Source organism: Callorhinus ursinus, unplaced genomic scaffold, assembly GCF_003265705.2.
Source record: "Callorhinus ursinus isolate GAN/ISIS: 27379988/994484 unplaced genomic scaffold, GSC_fseal_2.0 scaffold66, whole genome shotgun sequence".
Classification (NCBI taxonomy): Eukaryota; Metazoa; Chordata; class Mammalia; order Carnivora; family Otariidae; genus Callorhinus; species Callorhinus ursinus.
In genome coordinates, this window is record NW_027397128.1 from 6,010,487 (window position 1) to 6,034,426 (window position 23,940).

General features: G+C 38.3%; 1 protein-coding gene across 2 annotated transcripts in view; it reads left to right on the top strand.

Moving 5' to 3' along the window:
- EDA (ectodysplasin A) overlaps positions 1 to 23,940 on the top strand; it is a 414,295-nt gene that overhangs the window by 377,356 nt on the left and 12,999 nt on the right. For both annotated transcript variants that reach the window (XM_025857031.2, XM_025857105.2), the window contains exon 3: positions 20,380 to 20,403. In XM_025857031.2, coding sequence (XP_025712816.1) covers positions 20,380 to 20,403 — 24 coding nt within the window. The remainder of the gene's footprint in view (positions 1 to 20,379; positions 20,404 to 23,940) is intronic.

Consider the following 23,940-nt stretch of genomic DNA (forward strand, 5'->3'; position numbering starts at 1 on the left):
TTCGATGCAGTGATCCATGATTCATTGTTTTCCTACAACACCCACTGTTCCATGCAGGACATGCCTCCTTAATACCCGTCACCGGGCTAACACATGCCCCCACCTCCCTCCCCTCTAAAACCCTCAGTTTGTTTCTCAGAGTCCATAGTCTCTCATGGTTCATATCTCCCTCCAACCCCCCCTCATTTTTCCCTTCCTTCTCCTAATGTCCTCCATGCTATTCCTTATGTTCCACAAATAAGTGAAACCATATGATAATTGACTTTCTCTGCTTGACTTAGTTCACTTAGCCTAATCTCCTCCAGTCCCATCCATGTTGATGTAAAAGTTGGATATTCATCCTTTCTAATGGCTGAGTAATATTCCATTGTATACATGGACCACATCTTCTTTATCCACTCGTCTGTTGAAGGGCACCTCGGCTCTTTTCACAGTTTGCCTATTGTAGATGTTGCTGATATGAACATTGGGGTTCATAGGGCCCTTCTTTTCACTACATCTGTGTCTTTGGGGTAAATACCTGGGGGTGCAATTGCTGGGTCATAGGGTAGCTCTATTTTTAATTTTTTGAGGAACCTCCACACTGTTTTCCAAAGTGGCTGTACCAACTTGCTTTCCCACCAACAGTGTAAGAGGGTTCCCCTTTCTCCACCACCTCTCCAACATTTGTTGTTTCTTGCTCTGTCAATTTTTGCCATTCTAACTGGTGTAAGGTGGTATCTCAGTGTGGTTTTGATTTGAATTTCCCTAATGGCTAATGATGATGAACATTTTATCATGTGTCTGTTAGCCATTTGTATGTTTTCTTCGGAGAAGTGTCTGTTCATGTCTTCTGCCCATTTTTTGACTTATTTGTTTTTTTGGGTGTTGAGTTTGAGAAGTTCTATATAGATCTTGGATACCAGCCCTTTATCTGTAGTGTCATTTGCAAATATCTTCTCCCAGTCTGTGGGTTGCCTCTTTGTTTTGTTGACTGTTTCCTTTGCTGTGCAGAAGCTTTTTATCTTGATGAAGTCCCAAAAGTTCATTTTTGCTTTTGTTTCACTAGCCTTTGGAGATGTATCTTGGAAGAAGTTGCTATGACTAATGTCAAAGAGGTTACTGCCTATGTTCTCCTCTAGGATTTTGATGGATTCCTGTCTCACATTGAGGTCTTTCATCCATTTTGAGTTTATCTTTGTGTATGGTGTTAGAGAATGGTCAAGTTTCATTCTTCTGTATATAGCTGTCCAATTTTCCCAGCACCATTTATTGAAGAGACTCTTTTTTCCATTGCATTTGTTTCCTGCTTTGTCGAAGATTATTTGACCATAGAGCTGAGGGTCCATATCTGGACTCTCTCTTCTGTTCCATTGGTCTATGTGTCTGTTTTTGTGCCAGTACCATGCTGTCTTGGTGATCACTGCTTTGTAATATAGCTTGAAATTGGGCAATGTAATGCACCCAGCTTTGTTTTTCTTTTTCAACATTTCCTTGGCAATTCGGGGTCTTTTCTGATTCCATACAAATTTTAAGATTGTTTGTTCCAGCACTTTGAAAAATGTCATTGGAATTTTGATCAGGATGACATTGAAGGTATAGATTGCTCTGGGTAGCATAGACATTTTAACAATATTTATTCTTCTGATCAATGAGCATGGAATGTTTTTCCATCTTTTTGTGTCTTCAATTTCTTTCATGAGTGTTCTGTAGTTCCTAGAGTATAGATCCTTTACCTCTTTGGTTAGGTTTATTCCAAGGTATCTTAGGGTTTTTGGTGCTATTGTAAATGGAATCATTTCTCTAATTTCTCTTTCTACAGTTGCATTGTTAGTGTATAAGAAAGCAACTGATTTCTGTGCATTGATTTTTGCATCCTGCCACATTACTGAATTGCTGTATGAGTTCTAGTAATTTGGCATGGAGTCTTTTCAGTTTTCCACATAAAGTATCATGTCATCTGCGAAAAGAGAGAGTTTAACTTCTTCTTTGCCAATTTGAATACCTTTTATTTCTTTTTGTTGTTTGATTGCTGTTGCTAGGACTTCTAGTACTATGTTGAACAATAGTGGCGAGAGTGGGCATCCTTGTCGTGTTCCTGATCTTAAGGAAAAGGCTCTCAGCTTTTCCCCATGGAGGATGATATTCACTGTGGGTTTTTCATAGATGGATTTTGTGAACTGAGGAATGTTCCCTCAATTCCTATTCTCTGAAGAGTTTTAATCAGGAAAGGATGCTGTATTTTGTCAAATGCTTTTTCTGCATCAATTGAGAGGACCATATGGTTCTTCTCTCTCCTCTTATTAATGTGTTCTATCACAGTGATTGATTTGCGAATGTTGAACCACCCTCGCATCTGGGGATAAATCCCACTTGTTCGTGGTGGATGATCCTTTTAATGTATGGTTGGATCCTATTAGCTAGGATTTTGTTGAGAATTTTGGAATCCATATTCATCAGGGATATTGGTCTGAAATTCTCCTTTCTGATGGGGTCTTTGCCTGGTTAGGGGATTAGGGTAATGCTGACCTCATAGAATGAGTCTGGAAGCTTTCCTTCTGTTTCTATTTTTTGAAACAGCTTCAGTAGAATAGGTATTATTTCTTTTTTGAATGTTTGGTAGAATTCCCCAGGGAATCCATCAGGCCCTGGACTCTTGTTTTTTGGGAGGTTTTTGATCACTGCTTCAATCTCGTTACTGCTTATTGGGCTATTCAGGTTGTCAATTTCTTCCTGTTTCATTCTTGGCAGTTTATAGGCTTCCAGGAAGGCATCCATTTCATCCAGGTTGCTCAATTTATTGGCATATAGTTGTTGATAATAATTTCTAATAATTGTTTCTATTTCCTTGGTGTTAGTCGTGATCTCTCCCCTTTCATTCATAATTTTATTAATTTGGATCCTTTCCCTTTTGGATAAGTCTGGTTTATCGATCTTATTAATTCTTTCAAAGAACCAGCTTCTAGTTTCGTTGATCTGATCTACTGTGTTTCTGGTTTCTAATTCATTGATCTCTGCTCTAATCTTAATTATTTCTCTTCTAATGCATGGCTTAGGCATCGTTTGTTACTTTTTCTCTAATTCTTTAAGGTGTAGAGTTAGATGGTGATTTGGGGATTTTTCTATTTTTTTGAGTGAGCTTTGGCTGGCTATGTATTTCTCCCTTAGGACCACCTTTGCAGTATCCCATAGGTTTTGGACTGATGTGTTTTCGTTCTCATTGATTTCCATGAATTGTTTAAGTTCTTCTTTGATTTCCTGGTTGACCCAAACATTCTTGAGCAGAGTAGTCTTTAGCTTCCAAGTATTTGAATTTCTTCCAAATTTTTTCTTGTGATTGAGTTCCAATTTTGAAGTATTGTGGTCTGAGAATATGCAGGGAATAATCTGTCTTTTGGTATCGGTTGAGACCTGATTTGTGACCCAGTATGTGGTCTATTCTGGAGAAAGTTCCGTGTGCACTTGAGAAGAATGAGTATTCTGTTGTTTCAGGGTGGAATGTTCTGTATATATCTATGAGGTCCATCTGGTCCAGTGTGTCCTTCAAAGCTCTTGTTTCTTTGTGGATTTTCTGCTTAGATGATCTGTCTATTGCTGAGAGTGGAGTATTGAGGTCTCCTACAATTAACACATATTGTTATCAATATGACTATTTTGGTGAACAGCTGGCTCATGTAGATGGCTGCTCCCGTGTTGGGGGCATAGATATTTACAATTGTTAGATATTCTTGTTGGATGGACCCGTTATGAATGATATAGTGTCCTTCTATGTCTCTAACTACAGTCTTTAGTTTAAAATCCAATTTCTCTGATATAAGAATTGCTACCCCAGCTTTCTTTTGAGGTCCGCTGGCATGGAAGATGGATCTCCATCCCTTCACTTTCAGTCTGGATGTATCTTTAGGTTCAAAATGAGTCTCTTGTATACAGCATATGGACGGGTCCTGTCTTTTTATCCAATCTGCAACCCTGTGCCATTTTTGGGGAGTGTTTAGTCCGTTCACTTTGAGAGTGATTATTGGAAGATATGAATTTACTGTCATCATGTTGCCTCTGAAGTTTTTATAGACTGTCCCTGTAAATTTCTTTTCTGTATCACTCTTGGGGTCTTTCTCCTTTTATAGAACCCCCTTAATAATTCTTGCAGGGCCAGCTTAGTGATCACATATTCTTTCAGTTTCTGCCAGTCTTGGATGTTCTGCATCTCTCCATCCATTCTAAATGACAGCCTTGCTGTATAAAGTATTCTTGGCTGCATGTTCTTCTCGTTTGGTACCCTGAATATGTCTTGCCAGCCCTTTCTGGCTTGCCAGGTCTCTGTGGATAGGTCTGATGTTATTCTGATGTTCCTCCCTCTGTACCTAAGGAATCTCACTGCCTCACTGCCCTTAAGATGGTTTCCTTGGTTCTAAGATTTGCAAGTTTTACTATTACCTACCGGGGTGTTGGCCTGTTTTCCTTGATCTTGGGAGGGGTCCTTTCTGCCTCTAGGACACGAATGTTTGTTTCATTCCCCAGATTAGAGAAGTTCTCAGCTATGATTTGCTCAAATATATCTTCTAGTCCTCTATCTCCACACCCTCAAGGATTCCAATAATTCTGACATTGGAACGTTTTATGGTGTCACTTATTTCTCTGATTCTATTTTCCTGGATTCTGAGTTGTTTTTCCCTGGCCTCCTTTTTTCCCTTTTTGTATATTACTTGGTCTTCTAGGTCACTAATTCATTCGTCTGTCTTGCTTACGCTAGCTATTAGATTTTCTAGATTAGATTCGATCTCACTGATAGCATTTTTAAGGTCTGCCAATTCAGCTTTCATTTCTGCCCTTAGAGACTCTATGTTGCCATTAATCGATTTCTCCATTCTAGCTATTGTCTTCACAATTGCTAGCCTGAATTCCATCTCTGACATCTAGGTTATATCTGAATCCATCTGTGGCATAAGTCAAAGTCTCTGAGTCTTTCCTATTTTGGGGGTTCCTCCTCCTAGTCATTCTGTTGAGGGTAGTTGAGGGAATGTATAGAGTCCAAATTATTGACCACAACCCAAGGAAGATGCACCTGTTTTATAGGGACCTTAGGGTTGCTGGCCTCTTGTTTTCCCAGCCTGTCTTCTGGGGGAGGGGCCTGCCGTGCTGTTACTCAGGCAACCCTGTGCAGGCAGAGTTGCCTGCCCCCTGTGGCGGGGGATGGGCTCAGTGAAAACCGGTTTTGTGGGGCTTTTGTTCTCTGGCGGCTTTCCACATCTCTTCCGAGAGTCGGAGCAGAAGAGATCGCAGTCTGTTCTTCAGTGAGCTCTCCAGGCCACACTATCTCCATTTCTGTCTGTGCTGCTATAAACTGCAGCATCCTTGATTGTGCACCCCTCAGCAGCGTTCCCAGTCCTTGCCTCCAGGTTGGGGCATGTCTCTGCCCTTTATGTTTCCAAAACCACCAGCTGCCCCCAGTTCACAAGCATGGCCCCACTGCTCCAGTTTCAGTCTAGGGGTTGCCCTAAAGACCTTTCCCCATTGCTACTGGTCTGAGAGTCTGTGCCCGGTCCCCAGCATGGGAGGGTATCGCTCACCAGAGGTGTAGGATCCCCACAGCTCAGCTCCCTCCCCCTTCCATTTATCCTCCCATATCTGCCCACTGAATCATGGCTCCCCACTTTGTACCTCGAAACCAACCACCTGCGATATTCTGTTTGTAGAGATCCAGATCTATCTTCTTACATCTCAGGCTGATTTCATGGTGTTCAGAGTGGTCTGGTAGATATCCAGCTCAATTCCAGGACCGGTTGGAATAGGGTCCCCTACTCCTCTACCATCTTTCCCCCCTCCCACTGCCCTTTTACTTTGTTGCTTTTTTTGTCTTCTCCTTTACTTACTTTTCTGATTTTAATTAAGAATTTTATTTTTTCCATTTTCTCTCCTCTTTTAGCATACCAGTTATACTTCTTTTAAAAAAATTTAGTGGTTGCCCTAGCGTTTGAAATATACATTTATAGGGCATGTTAGGGTTGGCACAGTCAGTTAAGTGTCCAGCTCTTGGTCTCAGCTCAGGTGATGATCTCAGGGTCGTGACAACAAGCCTGCATCAGGCTCCCTGCTCAGCATGGAGTCTACTTGGAGTTTCTCATTCCCTCTCCCTCTGCCCCTCTGCCCCACTCTCACTCTCCCTAAAGTAAATAAATGAATCTTTAAAAAAAAGAAATATACATTTATGACTTATCCAAATCCACATTCAAATAATACTATGCCACTTTACAGGTAGTGCAACTACCTTATAGCTGATTATTCAATTCCTCCCCATTCCTTATAACATTGCTGCCATTTCTTTCACTTATCCATAAATTATAATCACTGAATACATTATTGCTATTATTATTTTGAGCAAACTATTATCTGTTAAATCATTTAAGAATAAGTAAAATAAGATTTTACTTTTATTTATTCCTTCTCTAACACTCTTCCTGTCTTTACATAGATCCAAGTTTCTAACTTATTCATTTCCTTTCTCCAAAGAACTTCTTTTCACATTTCTTTCAAGGCAGTCCTACTGACAACAATTTCCATCAATTTTTGTCTGAGAAAGTTTTTATTTCTCCTTCATTTTTTGAAGGATAATTTTGCTGGGTATAGAATCTAGTTTGGCAGGTTTTTCTTTTAATACTTTAAATATTTCACTGCACTGTCTTCTTGCTTAAATCGTTTTTGAAGAGACGCCAAAGTAATTTTTATCTTTGTTCTTTTATAGGTAAGGTGTCCCCCACCACTCCTCACTTCTCTGAAGATTGTCTCTTTGTCTTTGTTTTTCTGTAGTTTGAATATGATATGTCTGGGGTCAGCCCTTTGGTATTTATCCCACTTGGTGTTCTCTGAACTTTCTGGATCTAAAATTTGGTGTCTATAGTTACTTTTAGAAAAATTTCATTCAATATTACATCAAATAATTCTTCTGTATCTTCCTCTTTTTTCTCCTCCTAGTATTCCCATTATATATATGTTACACCATTTGTGATTATCCCACAATCATTAGATGTCCTGTTCCACCATTTTTATTCTTCCTTTCTCTTTACATTTTATTTAGGAAGTTCCTATTAACTTATCTTCAAGTTCCCTGATTCTTTACCATCAAATGAATTATTTTATAATGATTTTTGATAGCCCAAATTATTTTTAATTTACTTTTTTAAACTGAAAACAAAAACAAAAATTGGTTTACTCAGTTCTCCCTCTGCCCCACCCCCCCGCCCCAGTTCTGGCAACCACCAATCTGTGTCTGTATTTATGAGCTTAGGATTTTTTTTTTATTTTTTAGGTTCCACATATAAAAGAGATCATATGGTACTTGACGTTCTCTGGCTTATTTCGCTTAGCATAAAACCCTCGAAGCCTATCCATCCTGTCACAGATGGCAATATATTATTTTTTATGACCAAATCTATTTTATACACACACACACACACACACACACACACACACACACACACACACACCACATCTTCTTTAACCACTCATTCATCAGTGGACACAGGTTGTTTCCATATCTTGGCTATTGTAAATAAATAATGCTTCAATGAACATGGGGGTACATATATCTTTTTGATTCAATGTTTTCATTTTCTTCAGATAAATACCCAAGAGTGGAATTGCTGGATCACATGGTAGTCCTATTTTTAAACTTTTGAGAAATCCCCATACTGTTTTTCATAGGGATTTCATCAATTTACATTCCCACCAATGCACAAGGGTTCCCTTTTCCCCATAGCCTTGCCAATACCTACTAATTTTTTTAAGAGAGCACAAGCATGGGGGATGGCCAGAGGGAGAGGGGAAAGAGAGAATCTGAAGCAGGCTCCACGCCCAGTGCAGAGCCCAACACGGGGCTCAATCTCATGACTCTGAGATCATGACCTGACCCAAAATCAAGAGTCAGATGCTTAACCAACGGAGCCACCCAAGCACTCCCAATTTTTTGTCTTTTTGATAATGACCATTTTAACAGGTGTGAGGTAATAGCCCCTTCTGATTTTGATTTGCATTTCACTGATGATTAATGATGTAAAGCATCTTTTCATATGTCTGTTGACCATCTGTATGTCTTTGGAAAAGTGTCTATTCAGATCTTCTGCCCATTTTTTAATTGGATTGTTTGGGGGCTTTTTTTGCTATTGAGTTGTAAAAGTTCTTTATATTTTTTAAATATTAACCCCTTATCAGAAAAATGATTTGCAAATATTTTCACCCATTCAGTAGGTTGCCTTTCATTTTGTCAGTGGTTTCCTTTGTTGTGCAGATTTGTAGTTTGATGTAGTCCCCCTTATATGTTACTTTTTTGCTTTTGCTTTTGATGTCAGATTCAAAAAATCTTTGCCAAGACCTTTTTCAAGGAGCTTACCACCTATCTTTTCTTCTAGAAGTTTTCTGGTTTCAGGTCTACATTCAAGTCTTTAATCCATTTTGAGTTAGTTTTTGAATATGGTGTAAGATAGTGGTCCAGTTTCATTCTTTTGCATATGGATATCCAAATTTTATTTATTAAAGAAACTGTCCTTTCCCCATTGTATATTCTTCACTCTTTTGTTGTAAATTATTTGACTATATATGCATGGATTTATTTCTTGGCTCTTTATTCTGTTCCATTTATCTATATGTCTTCTTTTATGCTGATATCATCCCATTTTAATTACTAAAGCTTTGTAATATAGTTTGAAATCAGGGAACGTGATTCTTTGTTCTTCTTTCTCAAGATTGCTTTTGCTATTCAGGGTCTTTTATGGTTTCATACAAATTTTAGGATTGTTTGTTCTATTTCTGTGTAAAATGCCACTGGAATTTTTATAAGGATTTCATTGAAACTATATATTACTTGGATAGTATGAACACTTTAACAATATTAATTCTTCCAATACATGAACATGGTATAGCTTTCCCTTTTTTTTTTTTTTTCGTCTTTTTCCATTTCTTTCATTAATGTGTTCTAGCCTTCAATATACACGTCTTTTACCTCTTTGGTTAGGTTTATTCCTAGGTATCTTTTGGGTTTTGTTGCAATTGTAAATTGTTTTCTTAATTTCTCTTTCAGATAAATCATAATTAGTGTATACAAATGCAACAGATTTGTGTATTGATTTTGTATCCTGCAACTTTACTGAATTTGTTAATTCTAAATTTTTTTAATTTTTAGGGTTGTCATATATAATATCATTTCAACTGCAAATAATGACAGTTTTACTTCTTTCTTCCCAATTTAGATGCCTTTTTTTTCCTTTTCTTGCATAATTGCTCTAACTAGGGCTTCTAATACTCTGTTGAATAAAAGTGGTGAGAGTGGGCATCTTTGTATTGTTCCAGATCTTAGAAGAAAAACTTTCAACTGTGGACTTGTCATATATGGCCTTTATTATGTTGAGGTACATTCCCTTTATATTCACTTTGTTCAGAGTTTTTATCATAAATGGATGTTGAATTTTGTCAAATGTTTTTTCAGCATCTATTGAGATGATCTTATGATTTTCATCCTTCATTGTTAATGTGGTGTATCACGTTGACTGATCTGTAGATGTTGAACCATCCCTACATCCCTGAAATAAATCCCACTTGATTGTGCTGTATGATCCTTTTAATGTATTGTTGAATTTGGTTTGCTTATATTTTGTTGAAGATCTCTGCATCTCTGTTCATCAAGGATATTGTCACATAATTTTCTTTTCTTTGGTACCCTTGACTGGTTTTAGAATCAGGGTAATAATGACTTCATAAAATGAGTTTGGAAGAGTTCCCTCCTCTTCTATTTTTTGGAAGAATTTGAGGATTGATATTAATTCTTTGAGTATTTGGTAGAATTCACCAGTGAAGCCATCTGATCCTGGACTTTTGTTTGTTGGAAGGTTTTTTATTATGGATTCAATCTCCTTACTAGTAATTAGTCTGCTCAGATTTTCTATTTCATCATGATTCAGTCTTGGTAAGTTATATGTTTTTAGGAATTTATCTACTTCTCCTAGGTTATCCAAATTGTTGGCATGTAATTGTTCATAGTAGTATTTTATGATCCTTTGTATTTCTGTGGTATCAGTTGTAACATTCTCCTTTCTTTTCTGATTTTATTTATTTAAGTTATCTCTTCTTGGTGAGTTTAGCTAAAGGTTTGTCAATTTATCTTTTCAAAGAACCAGCTCTTAGTTTCAGTGTTTCTTATTGTTAATGTTTTTTTCTTACTTACATCTAGTTTTTTTAGAGCAATTTTATGTTCACAGCAAGATTGAAGGGAAAGTAGAGAGATTTCCCATATATACTTGCCCCCACCCATGAGAAGCCTTCTTCCCCCCATTATCAACAATCCTTCACCGGAGTGCTACATTTGTTACAATTGCTGAACCTATGCTGACACATCATAATCACCCAGTTCATAGTTTACACTCCTGTTGTACATTCTATGAGTTTTGAAAAATGTATAATGACATGTATCCATCATTATAATATCATACTGACCTGAAAATCCTGTGCTCCACCTATTTATTCCTCACCTGCAATTTCTAGAAACCACTGATCCCTACTGCTATGTTGTATAGTTAGAGTATGTTTAGTTTTGTAAGAAACCACCAAACTCTTCCAAAGTGGCTGCCCCATTTTTCATTCCCACCAACACTTAATGAGGGTTCTTGCTGCACCACATCCTCAGCAGCATTTGGTATTGTCAGTGTTCCAGATTTTGGCCATTCTAATAGGTGTGTAGTTTTATCTCATTTTTGTTTTAATTTGTATTCCCCTAATGACAAATGATGTGAAGTATCTTTTCATATGCTTTCTTGCCATCTGCGCATCTTCTTTGGTGAGATGTCTTTTAAGGTCTTTGGCCCATTTTTTAAAATTGTGTTGTTTGTTTTCTTATTGTGGAGATTTAAGAGCTCTTTGTAGGTTTGGGTAAGTCTTTTACCAGGTGTTTCTTCTGTAAATATTTTCTCCCAGCCTCTGGCTTGTCTTCTTGACATTTTCTTGACATTGTCTTTCAGAGAGCAGCAAGTTTTTAATTTTAATTAATTCCAGTTTATCAATTATTTCTTTCATGGATCATGGTCCTGTATTGAAAAAGTCATCATAATACCCAAGGTCATCTAGATTTTCTCTTATATTATCTTCTAGGAGTTTTATAGTTTTGCACTTTAAATTATGTCTGTGATCCATTTTGAGTTAATTTTTTTGAATAGTATAAGGTCTGGGTCTATATTCACTTTTTTGTATGTCAACGTCCAGTTGTTCCAGCACCGTTTATTGAAAACACTTTTTTATCCTACTATATTGTCTTTGTTCCTTGTCGAAGATCAGTTGACTACATTTATGTGGGTTAGCATTTCTTTTTTATTTTTTCTTAGAGTTTTCATCTCTCTGCTTATATTACCCATTTGTTCTTGCATGTTGTCCCGTTTTTCATTAACACCCTTAGCACATTAATCATAGTTATTTTAAATTCCAGGTCCAATAATTCCAAAGTCTCTGCCATATCTGAGTCTGGTTCTAATGCTTGGTTTGTCTCTTCAGACTATATTTTTTACCTTCTGGTATGCCTTTTAAATTTTGACTGCAAGCCAGGCATAATGTACTGGGTAAAAGTAATAAAGGTACATAGGCCTGTAATGTAATATTTAATGTTTATCTGACTAGGAGTTAGGGTGTGTTTACTGTTTGCTATAGCTGTGGTGTCCGAGACTAAAATTTCCTTTTATTTTTTTGTTTTAGTCGCCTCTTGTTGTCTTTGGGTGTCCCTAGAAACTCCTTAAGTACAGTCTGAAACTTGCAGTGTTTTTAAGTTATAATCCACTGTTACCATATAGAAGCCCTGTTGATGTGATGGTAAAATGTAAGTGGAGGGGAAGCATTCTATAGTCCTATGATTAGGTCCCAATCTTTTAATGTGCCTGAGATTGGTATTTCCTGTTCCCCAGGTCAATTAGGCTCTGATACAATAATTTTCCTTCAGGGCAGTCCTTGTTAAGGAGAATAGAGAAATCTGGGTACATTTTAAAATGGCTACTTTTCCTCTCCTCTTGCCATAAACACAAGGGAAATTTTCTCTAATCCTCACAGTGAGAACCTGGTAGGTCTCTTGAAGGTAAAACTCATGAAAGTGTGGGGGCCCACCTAAAACTGGACTCCCTTGAGGTTTTTAGCTTTTAAGCTAGTTCACACTGATCCTGTAGCAATCTGTCAATTTCAGTTTTAAAGTGTTCTTATTGATACTGGCTCCAGCTCCAAGCTTCTACTCCTCCTAAACTGTGATTCTCTGTATCCATGATACCAGCAGTTTGCCTTGTGACCTCAATTCTTTGATGGATCTAAGAGTTGATTTTAAGTTTCTCCAGCTCTTTTCTTGTTGGGAATATGGGAGTGATGACTTTCAAGCTGTTGACATGTCAAACCAGAAATGGGAAATATGTATTTATTTTTAAGTTTTCAAAACACATCTAGAATAACATGAATCATTCTGAAGTTTCAGCTTATCTGAAAATATCTACAGGTTGTGTGACTTTGTGCAATTTATTTAATATATCTCTTTATCTATAAAAAAATAATAATAAAGACTACTTTGCTAGATTATGTAAGACCTAAATGAGATATCCAAAGTAACTACCGCAGTGCAAGGCTCATATATATTCAATAAATGTTAGCTGTGGTTATTACATTATTTATCTTCATCAGAATCCTAGGCCTTGAATAAAGACAAAGTATACAAAATGTTCCCTAACTTAGAAGATGAAGAATCAGAAGAAAAGTGTCACTTGCCCTATCATCAGTTTGTGGTTCAGTCAGGATCAGAATCTGGCTAGGACTGGTGCTGGCCTCCATGGCCCTGATGCTGTTACAAGACCCCTTCTTCTTAATGTCAGATAGCAAATTCTGTGTTCACATTGATCAAAACCTGTCAAATTTTACTCCTATCAAAGCCTTCTTGGACTGGACAGCTGTCTGTTCCACTCTGATGCATTTGTGTGTTTTGCCTACAAAAAGCATGATGGTTACAAATAGAGGGAATTGGAGTAATGTAGAAATATAGCCTGTTACCACAGAAACAGACATGTGACAGTGGTAGTGCTCTGAGTAGGTATGAAAAGTGTTCTGAAGTACAGAGAGAAAATAAATCAATATATCTAAGAGCTAAGAGGATATAGAACTCAACAGAAGTTGCTGCTTTTGTTCTGGGTCAAGATGCCCTTATCTAACATAAGATAGTTCTAGCTCCCTGGCATTTTCTCTGTAGAAGCTGGAAAACTACAATGGTCTCAAGTGAAAGAAATGGGTGTGGTAGCTATAGAGCCAGGGCTTTGAGGTCCATGTTAAAACTCTTAAGAATTATTTACTAGCTGTGGTGAGCTATACTAGAACAAGAAAGAAAGATAATGTACTCACTAGCATTTGTGAGAAATGTAATACAGTCTAGTGACGATCTTGTCTATAACTTTTCATCCTCATTTTTTTCCTAGGGATATGCCAAATGCCCACTGAGTAGAAGCTCTCTGATAGCCCTTCTGTGACACAAGTTGAAGTAGAGAAAGGACTGGCTTTAAGCCCCTGTTGCTCTCAGTACTCTTTATCTCATGGTCATTTTGGAAAATAAAAATTTTAATTAGCTCTTTATCTCACACTGTATACTAAAATCTATACCAAATTAATTAAAGATTTAAACATAAAAATAAAACCATAAAATAACTACAAAAATATGAAGAATTACCTTTACAATGCTGATGTATACATATTAAAAATGATAATGTAGAAATATTAGTTACATAGAAAAAAGTTTCCAAACAACATTTTTATTTGATCCTATTTTGCAAAAATACATATACACATGCCTTAAAAATTTCTAGATATGCATTAAAATATCAATACTGGTTATTTGTGGATAGTTTAATAAGCTGTTTTTTTAAACAAGATGCAACTATATGCTGCCCACAAGAGACTCACTTCAGACCTAAAGACACATATAGACTGGAAGTGAATGGATGGGGGAAAAAATACCATGCAAATGGAAGCAAAAAAAAAAAAAGCCAGGGTAACAATGCTTCTATCAGACAAAATAGACTTTACAACAAAGACTGTAGCAAGAGGCAAAGAAGGGCACTACATAAGGATAAAGGGATCAATCCAACAAGAGGATTGAAGAGGCTATAACAATTGTGAATATCTATTCACCAAACATGGGAGCCTCTAAAATACATAAAGCAAATGTTAACAGACATAAAGGAAGAAATTGACAGCATCTGATGACCACAGATGCAAAAATCCTCAAAAAAATAGTAAACCAAATTCAACAGTACATTTAAAAAATCATTCACCACATTCAAGTGGGATTTATTCCCAGGATACAAAGAGTGGTCCAATATTTGCAAATCAATCAATGTGATAAATCCCATTAAGAAAAAGAAGAATACAAACCATATATCATCAGTAGATGTAGTAAAAGCATTTGACAAAATACAATAGCCACTCATGATTAAAAACTCTCAACAAAATAGATTAAGAGGGAACATACTTAAAAACATAATAGCAGCCATATATTAAAAGATGCACAGCTAACATCATACTCAATGGTGAAAAACTGAAAGCTTTTTCTCTAAGATCAGGGAAAAAAACAAGAATGTCCACTCTCACCAGTTTTATTCAAGATAGTACTGGAAGTACTGGCTGCAGCAATCAGAAAAGGAAAAGAAATAACAGGAATCCAAATCAGCAAGGAAGAAGTAAAACTTTCACTAGTTGCAGATGAAATGATACTATATGGAGTCCTAAAGACTCCACCAAAAAACTGTTAGAACTAATAAGTGAATTCCATAAAGTTGCAGGATACAAAATTAATATACAGAAATTGGTTGTGTTTCTATGCACTAATAATGAAATAGCACAGAGACATTAAGAAAACACATTTACAATTACATCCAAAAAGAATAAGCTACTAGGAATACATTTAACCAAGGAAGTGAAAGACCTACATTCTGAAAACTCTAAGACATTGATGAAAGAAATTGAAGACCACACAAACAAATGGAAAGATATAGCATGCTCATGGATTGGAAGAATTAATATTGTTAAAATGTCAATACTACCCAAACTACCTACAGATTTAATGCAATCCCTATCAAAACACCAATAGCATTTTTCATAGAAATAGAACAAAAAAATCCTAAAACTTGTATGGAACCACAAAAGACCTCGAAGAGCCAAAGCAATCTTGAGAAAGAAGAACAAAACTAGAGGTATCACAATCCCAGATTTCAAGATATATTACAAAACTACAGTAATCAAAACAGTATGGTACTGGCCCAAAAATAGATACACAGATCAATGGAGCAGGATAGAAAGCCCAGAAATAAACCTATGCTACATAAAGAAAGCAAGAATATACAATGGAGGAAAGACAGTCTTTTCAATCAATGATGTTGGAAAAACTAGATAGCTGCATGCAAAAGAATGAAACTGGACCTCTTTCTTACACCACACAAAAAAACAAACTCAAAATGGATTAAAGACCTAAATGTGAAGCTGGAAACCATAGAACTCCTAAAGGAAAATGTAAGCAGTGCATTTTTGGACATCAGCCTTAGCAACATATTTATGGCTATGTCTCCTCAGGCAAGGGAAACAAAAGCAAAAGTAAATGACTACATGAAAATAAAAAACTTTTGCATAGCAAATAAAATTTTAAAAAGGCAACCTAGTGAAGATACTTGCAAATTATATATCCGATAAGGAATTAATATCTACAACTTGGAGTCCAAGAAGATGGCAGCAGAGTAGGATGACCCTAGGTTCACTTCATCCTGTGAATACAGCTAGATAACTATCAAATCCTAAATACCCCAGAAATCAACCTGAAGACTGAAAGAACAAACTCCACAACTAAAGGTAGAGAAGAGGCCACACTGAAGAAGGTAGGAAGTGCAGAGACATGGTTTGGGAGAGAAACAGATCATGGCTGCTGCAGTGGGGAGGGAGTCACAGTTGTGAAGAATGGCAAGGGACAAACTAACATACAGGGGAATGCAAGGAGAAAATGAATCCCCATAACAATTGGCTTGGAAAGTGAGAGGGGCCAAATTTTGTGAGTTCTTGCAACCGGTGGGGCTTAAAGCCTGGAGTTCTAAAGGTCATTGGGCTTGCTCAGGGAAAGCCCAGAGGCATTAGAGTTGCTTTTGGAGAGAAGGCAGAGCAAACAGCCTGCAGACATACAGTGTGGAGACAGTAATCTGAAAAATACCTAGGGCAAACAGTGGGGAGGTTATTTGCTCATCTCAGATCATGTCCCAGAAAGGTAGCATTAATAGAGATACCCCTCCAGGAACAAAGGAACTGGCAGGCACCATTTCCATCCCACACCCCTCAGCATAAACACAGACCTGCCTGCAGGAACCAGGGCAGAATGGGCACTCACTACCTAAGTTGCTAAAACCAAGACCCAACCCTCATGCTCTGGTGGAACACCCTTCTTAGTCACGCTTGCCTCAGTCCCAGCATGGAGGGCCCCTGCCCCCAGATAGACCAGCCCAAACCCCTGCCCACACCATGTCTCCTGACCCAGGAGTTTTGCAGGACCTCAGTTCCAGCAGCAATAGTGACAGGTCTCATTTCACAAGTAGACCAAGCCTACCTAGTTAAGACCCACCACATTCAGGCCAGGGACCAAACATTGCCCACAACAGGCAAGGACATCCTCTGCAGATGACTGCCCTGAAGGGTAAAGCAGCCAAGGCACAACTGCTGAGCACACAAAGCACATATTGGAGACACTCCCTGTAGTGACAAGCCCTGGGAAACAGGAGACACTACACTGCAGGGTACAAGTCCTCTTCTTAATAAGGCCATTACTGTCAACAACAGGAAAAGTAGCTGACTTTCCTAACACAGAGAAGCAGGCACAGAGACTTAGACAAAATGAGAAGAGAGGAATTTGTCCCAAATGAAAGAACAGGACAAGGCCATGGCCAGAGATCTAAGTGAAACAGATATAAGTAACATGCCTGATAGAGAATTTAAAGCAATGAACATAAGGATACTCTCTGGACTTGAGAAAAGAGTGAAAGACATGAGTTAGACTCTTAACACAGAGATAAGGGATAACATAGCAGAGATAAAGGGCTCAATAAACAAAATGAGAAGCACACTTGATGGAATGAACAGCAGGCTGGAAGAAGCAGAGGAATGAACTAATGACCTAGAAGACAGGGTAATGGAAAGTAATCAAGCTGAAAAAGAAACTTATGAATTACAAGAATAGACTTGAGGAACTCAGTGACTCCACCAAACATAATAACATTTGCATCATAGGAGTCCCAGAAGAAGAGAGAGAAAGGAGGGCAGAAAATATATTTAAAGAGATAATAGCTGAAAACTTCCCTAATCTGGGGAAGTAAACAGATATCCAGATCTAGGAGGCGCAGAGAACCCCGACAAAATCAACAAAAGCAGATCTACCCAAGACATATTATAATTAAAATGGCAAAATGTGACAAAGAAAAAAAAATTTAAGCTGCAAGGAAAGTCTCTTCAACAAATGGTGTTGGGAAAGAGGTGAGAGACCGACCTGTACTCTGTCGGTGGGAATGTAAATTGATGCAGCCACTATGGAAAACAGTAAAGAGTTTCCTCGGAAAATTAAAAATAGAAATAACATATAATCCAGTAATTCTATTACTGGGTATTTACCCAAAGTAAATGAACAGACAAATTCAAAAACTCCTATGTTTATTGCAGCATTATTTATAGTAGCCAAGATATGGAAGCAGCCCAAGTGTCCATCAATAGATAATATTGGGTAAAGAAGATATATAGATAGATAGATATAGATATATATATACATATATATATAAATACATACACACACACAATGGAATATTATTACTCAGCCAGGAAAAAAATGAGATCCTGCAATTTATGACAACATTGATGGACCTAGAAATTATAAATGCTAAGTGAAATAAGTCAGACAAAGAAAGATAAATACCATATGATTTCACTTACATGTGGAATCTTAAAAGTAAAACAAATGAATAAACAAACAAATAAAAAGCTGAATCAGAGCTATAAATACAGAAAACAAGGTGAGAGTTCCCAGAGGGGAAAGGGGTAGGGAGATGGGCAGTATGGGCAGTCTGGGTGAGGGGGAGTGGGAGATACAGGCTTCCTTTATGAAATGAATAAGTCATGGGGGTAAAAGATACAGCATGGGGAATATAGTCAATGTCATTGTAATAGCATTGTATGGAGACAGATGGTAACTACACTTGTGGTGTACACATAATATAGACATAATATAGAGTTGTTGAATCACTATGTTATACACCTGAAACTAATGTAACATTGTGTGTCAACTACACTTCAATTAAAAATAAGAATTACTGAAAGAAAAGAATGAAATAAAAATAGTTTTGTTTAAAAAATTAAATTTTTCCTTTTTGCTTCCCCTTTTTATGTATGTATGTATGCATTAATATATGTACAATGAGTTGGTTCCTGGTATAAACACAATAGAAGTTAAAAAAAATTTAACTTACCTTTCCCTCTTTTCAGTTGTTGATTTAAGTCAAGCTTTCTCCAGGAAGTTTGGGTTTGTTTGCTTTTTCTCAAATAGCCAATATAATTCCTATAATTCCTATCTCCCCTCTTGCATATTTTTGTATCCAACTGCAAGTTCTTTTAGGATAGAGTTGTGTTTCATTATTTACCTTGCTGCCTTCCATAGACATGTTTGGTGAAGACTGGTTGCTTGTGATGGTCTGATTTCCTCAAAACCTGCTTTGAAGTGTGCTGTAACAGTGCTAACCCTTTAGGCAGCGGAAACGATCAGAAACTTACCGAGGGCTAGCACAACTTGCCGCACTGTCTACCACCCCACTGCTCTGCCAGGCAGAGGTGGCTGACTCGCTGGCCGGTAGCTGGCTGATGGGCCTGGGCCTTTCTGGGTAAACCCTTCCTCAAATAGCTTTTTTTTTTTTTTTTTTTTTTTTTGGTCAAAGAGGTGGCCCTTCTCATGTTGAGTTGCTCCCTCTTTGTAGTATTTGTGCAGCTGTGTTTCCTTGCCAGAACCTCCATGCACGTTATCAAGAACTCTCAATGCCATTAAAAACATAAAGGATAAGCAGCAAAGGAAGAAGACAAAGGACTGAGAGGAAGAAAAAGGATGGAAAACGAGGATAAAAGAGTGGGGTCTTATGACCTTAAGTGCGGCAGGTTGCTGAACCCAACCTAAAACATCCCATGCCCATAATAATACCTACTGTTACCCGTGAAATTTAGCAGGGAAATTATGAAAATAAAATTATTTTGCAAGGGAAGTCTATGCAGACATTCGTTTTCAAGGGACCTATGCAAGCTCTGACGGCCACACCGGCAGTCCTCCAGGTGAGAGACTGTTGACTTCAGATAGAGCCTGCTCTTATAGGTAAAGATCATTCTAGGCTTGTTGTAAGGATAAAACAAGATGATAAATGGAAATAAGTAGGTCTTATGGGTTATAAAACAATATACAATGCTTGGTGTTCTTAAGTTCCTGAGGACACGGACAACGGTTTAATGTCCAAGAGTGTCTTCATGGGAGTTTGGAACAGATTTTAAACACCTGTATCTAAAGAAAATCAAATCCACCTACAGAATGAAGAGAATTGGGTCTCCAGGAGGGGGAAAACCTAAAGTGTGTGTGGGGGGGGGAGTGGTTGTTACCTAACCATGTAACAAAAGCCTTGGGTTTTCTGAGTGTCCTCAATCGATTAGAATTGTTTTCTTTAGAAGGAATTTCCAAGAAAATGCCTGTGATTTCATTGTCAGTGAAACTGTTGGCACTTCTTTTAAAAGTGTCTGTTAACTTATAGTCTATTACAATGGGAGTGCATGTGGTACCCACATGAATGTATTATGATCACACTGTTTTAATAACTAACAATTTAAATCACAGTAAGTGACTAAAAAGTCACCTGCTGCTACTTCTGCTCCTTCCATGAAAATGACCCTCTTTTCCATTCAGCTTCAATGCAGGAGACTTCATATCGGTTCTTCACCTGAATGCATGACTCTTCAATCTCAGGACTCGCAGAATTAATGGAATGCCGTCCTAAGGTTGTTGAGTTCTGCGTTTATGGGCCTTTCATCTCTATGAAGAAGTAACCATTCCCTCACTGCAAAGACTGAGACTGAAAGGGTTTTCTAAGGAAGAATCCTTCTTGTGACGTTCTTGTTACAACACTCAAAAAATAGAAACAGACTGGAGAGGTCTGATAGTTGGGAGATACCTTGCCAATGACCTGACCCTTGGTGTGGGCCTCCCTCAAAATCTGCAGTGTCTTGGGAGTTTCTCCTATGACTGTCTTGGAGAATAAACACTTTCTGTTAATTTCCAATGACTTAATTTTCCTTTTTCTTTTTTAACAGGTCCAGTTAAAAACAAGAAAAAGGGTGAGTTAAGCTCCTGATTTTATAAAATTGTTCTCATGTCTTTTCTAAAATTAGAAGGAAAGAAAAACCAAGGGAGTAGGATATTTATATATTCTTTCAGTGTTGGTTGTCCATTGTTTTATTCAATCGCCTGTGACCTTGAGTATGGTAGCTTCCATGAGACAAGAAATAGAGATTTGTTTTTCAGTGATGAGCCATGAAAGTGCTTCTCTAGCTGCATATGAAAGTTGTTTTTATTTTTCTTTCTTCCTCCCTCTTTTGTACAATTAAATTTACATCTCTTTCCTTCATCCTTCCTTACTCTTTCCCCTGTCCTTCTCCTTCTTCCTTTCTTTGCCCTCCTTTATCAAATCACTGATCATGTATAAATTAAGTCCTGACTTAATTATACTTGTGGGGACGAGGTATACTACCTCCTGAGAAACGTCAGTACCCTATTCTTGGCCTTAAAGCTATCCCTATCCTATGCCTTAGCCAGGGAGGGTATTTCTTACTTTGTGGTTTCAATATCATTTTCTCTGTGATGGAAAAAGAAAGCTGAAGGAATACCCTGATCTTTCGGTCCTTTCAAAGAAGCTTCTGGTTGAGCAGATCCATTGTGCCATTGTTGGGTCATTATGTTTCTGATATACTTGCAACAGGAGTGGCCCAAGAACTTGTACAAGCACTTGCATAGTTGAAGAGGAGAACCCAAAACCAGAACAAGTTCCAAAAGACAGAATTAGGCAATATGGTCCACTCCTTAGGACTAAAAAAGAAGCCAACTACAAAACCAGTTTTAAGTAACTATTTGTTTCTGTGCTCTGACGTGTGAAGAAAATAAAGTGAAAATAATGATTTTTCATTTGAATGCTTTAAGTAGGGGTACCTGGGTGGCTCAGTCAGTTAAGCATCTGCCTTCAGCTCAGGTCAGGATCTCAGGTCCTGGGATCGAGCCCTGGGTCAGGCTCCCTGATCAGCGGGGAGTCTGCTTCTCCCTCTCCCTCTGCCCCTCCCCCATGCTCCTGCTCTCGCTCTCTCTCTCTCTCTCTCTCTCTCTCTCTCTCAAATAAGTAAAGAAAATCTTTTAAAAAATAAAATGCTTTAAGTAAAATGACTCTGTTAAGATTTCTGGAGCTTTATACAATAGATTATCAATCGCAGAGTAGACCAAAGAGACTGGCTTCAGCTGTGGCCTGCCACTTCTCTGAGCACTAGGGTAGTCTGGTGACTTGCAGTACCATGGCCCACATGGAAAACTTATGTCCCTGTTGTAAAGAAGCTGAGGAATGGCCTGGCCTCCTGAGGACCTGATCTGAGCAAAGTTGGAAAACAGCCAGAAAGCTGGGGTCAATGAGGAAAACTTTCTCCACTGGGCCTGGGCATTCACCAAAATATTATGTATTTAAGAAAGTAAATTTGATTTTTAAGCATGTCGGTTTTTTTCTAATAGTTTGTTTTTTATTTTTTTAAGATTTTATTTATTTATTTGACAGAGGGAGACACAGCGAGAGAGGGAACACAAGCAGGGGGAGTGGGAGAGGGAGAAGCAGGCTTCCCGCCGAGCAGGGAGCCCGATGCGGGGCTCGATCCCAGGACCCCGGGACCACGACCTGAGCCAAGGGCAGACGCTTAACGACTGAGCCACCCAGGCGCCCCTAATAGTTTGTTTTTTAGAGCAGTTTTAGGTTCACAACAAAATTGAGGGGAAAGTACAGAGTGTTCCCATATATTCCCTGCCCCACACATGGACAGCCTCCCCCACCATCAACATCTCGCACCAGAGTAGTACATTTGTTACAACTGATGAACCTCCATTGATATATCATTATCACTCAAAGTACATAGTTAACATTAGGCTTCATCTTGGTGCTGTACAGTCTATGGGTTTTGACAAATGCATAGTGACATAGATTCCCATAGATTACAGTATTTGTGAAATAGTTTCACTGCCCTAAAAACCATCTCTACTTTGCTTATTCCTCATTGTCTCCCCCTAGCCCCTGGCAACCACTGATCTTTCTCTTTTTTAAGACTTTATTTATTTGTCAGAGAGAGAAAGAGAGCACAAGCAGGGTGAATGGCAAGCAGAAGGAGAAGTAGTCTCCTCAACTGAGCAAGGAGCCCGATGCGGGACTCCATTCCAGGACCCTGGGATCTTGACCTGAGCTGAAGACAGACACTTAACTGACTGAGCCACCCAGGCATCCCACCACTGATCTTTCTTTAAAAAAAAAAAAAAGATTTTATTTATTTATTCATCAGAGAGAGAAAGGAGAGAGAGCACAAGCAGGGGGAGTGGCAAGCAGAGGGAGAAGCAAGTTCCTCACTGAGCAAGGAGCCTGATGTGGGACTCAATCCCAGGACCCTGGGATCTTGACCTGAGCTGAAGACAGATGCTTAACCAACTGAGCCACCCAGGCATCCTACCATTGATCTTTCTTTTTTTTTTTTAAGATTTTATTTATTTACTCATCAGAGAGAGAAAGGAGAGAGAGCACAAGCAGGGGGAGTGGCAAGCAGAGGGAGAAGCAAGCTCCTCACTGAGCAAGGAGCCAGAGGCAGGACTCAGTCCCAGGACCTTAGGATCATGACCTGAGCCGAAGGCAGCCAGTTAACCAGCTGAGCCACCCAGATGTCCCCCACCACTGATCTTTCTATTATCTTTTTAGCTTTGCCTTTTCCCAAATGTCAGTATGTAGCCTTTGAGATTGGCTTCTCTCACCGAGTGATACGCATTTAAGTTCCTCCATGTCTTTTCATGGCTTGATAGATCATTTCTTTTTTTTAAGTTTGTATTTTAATTCCAGTTAACATACAGTGTTATATTAGTTTCAGGTGTACAATATAGTGCTTCAATAATTCCACACATCACCCAGTGCTCATCATGACAAGTACACTCCTTAATCCCCATCACCTATTTCACCCATCCTCCCATCTCCTCCCCTCTGGTAACCATCAGTTCGTTGACTATAGTTAAGAGTCTGTGTCTTGGTTTCTCTCTCTCTTCCCATTTGTTCACTTTTTTTCCCTTAAATTCCACATATGAGTGAAATCATATGGTATTTGTCTTTCTCTGACTTATTTCACTTAGCGTAATACTCTCTACCTCCATCCATGATATTGCAATGGATGCATTTTTATGGCTGAGCAATATTCCATTGTATATATATATATGCCACATCTTATTTCTCAGTTCATCAGCCAATGGCCACGTGGCCTATTTCCATAACTTGGCTAGTGTAGATACTGCTGCTATAAACATCAGGGTGCATGTAGTCCTTTGAATTAGCATTTTTGTATCCTTTGGTGAATATCTAGTAGTACAACTGCTGGATTGCAGGACAGTTCTATTTTTAACTTTTTGAGGAACCTCCACACTGTTTTCCAGAGTGGCTGTACCAGTTTGCATTCCCACCAACAGGGTTGGTTGCAAGAGGGTTCCCCTTTCTCCAGATTCTTGCCAATACCTGTTGTTTCTTGTGTTGTTGATGTTAGCCATTCTAACAGGTGTGAGGTGATATCTCATTATTGTTTTGATTTGCATTTCCTGATGAT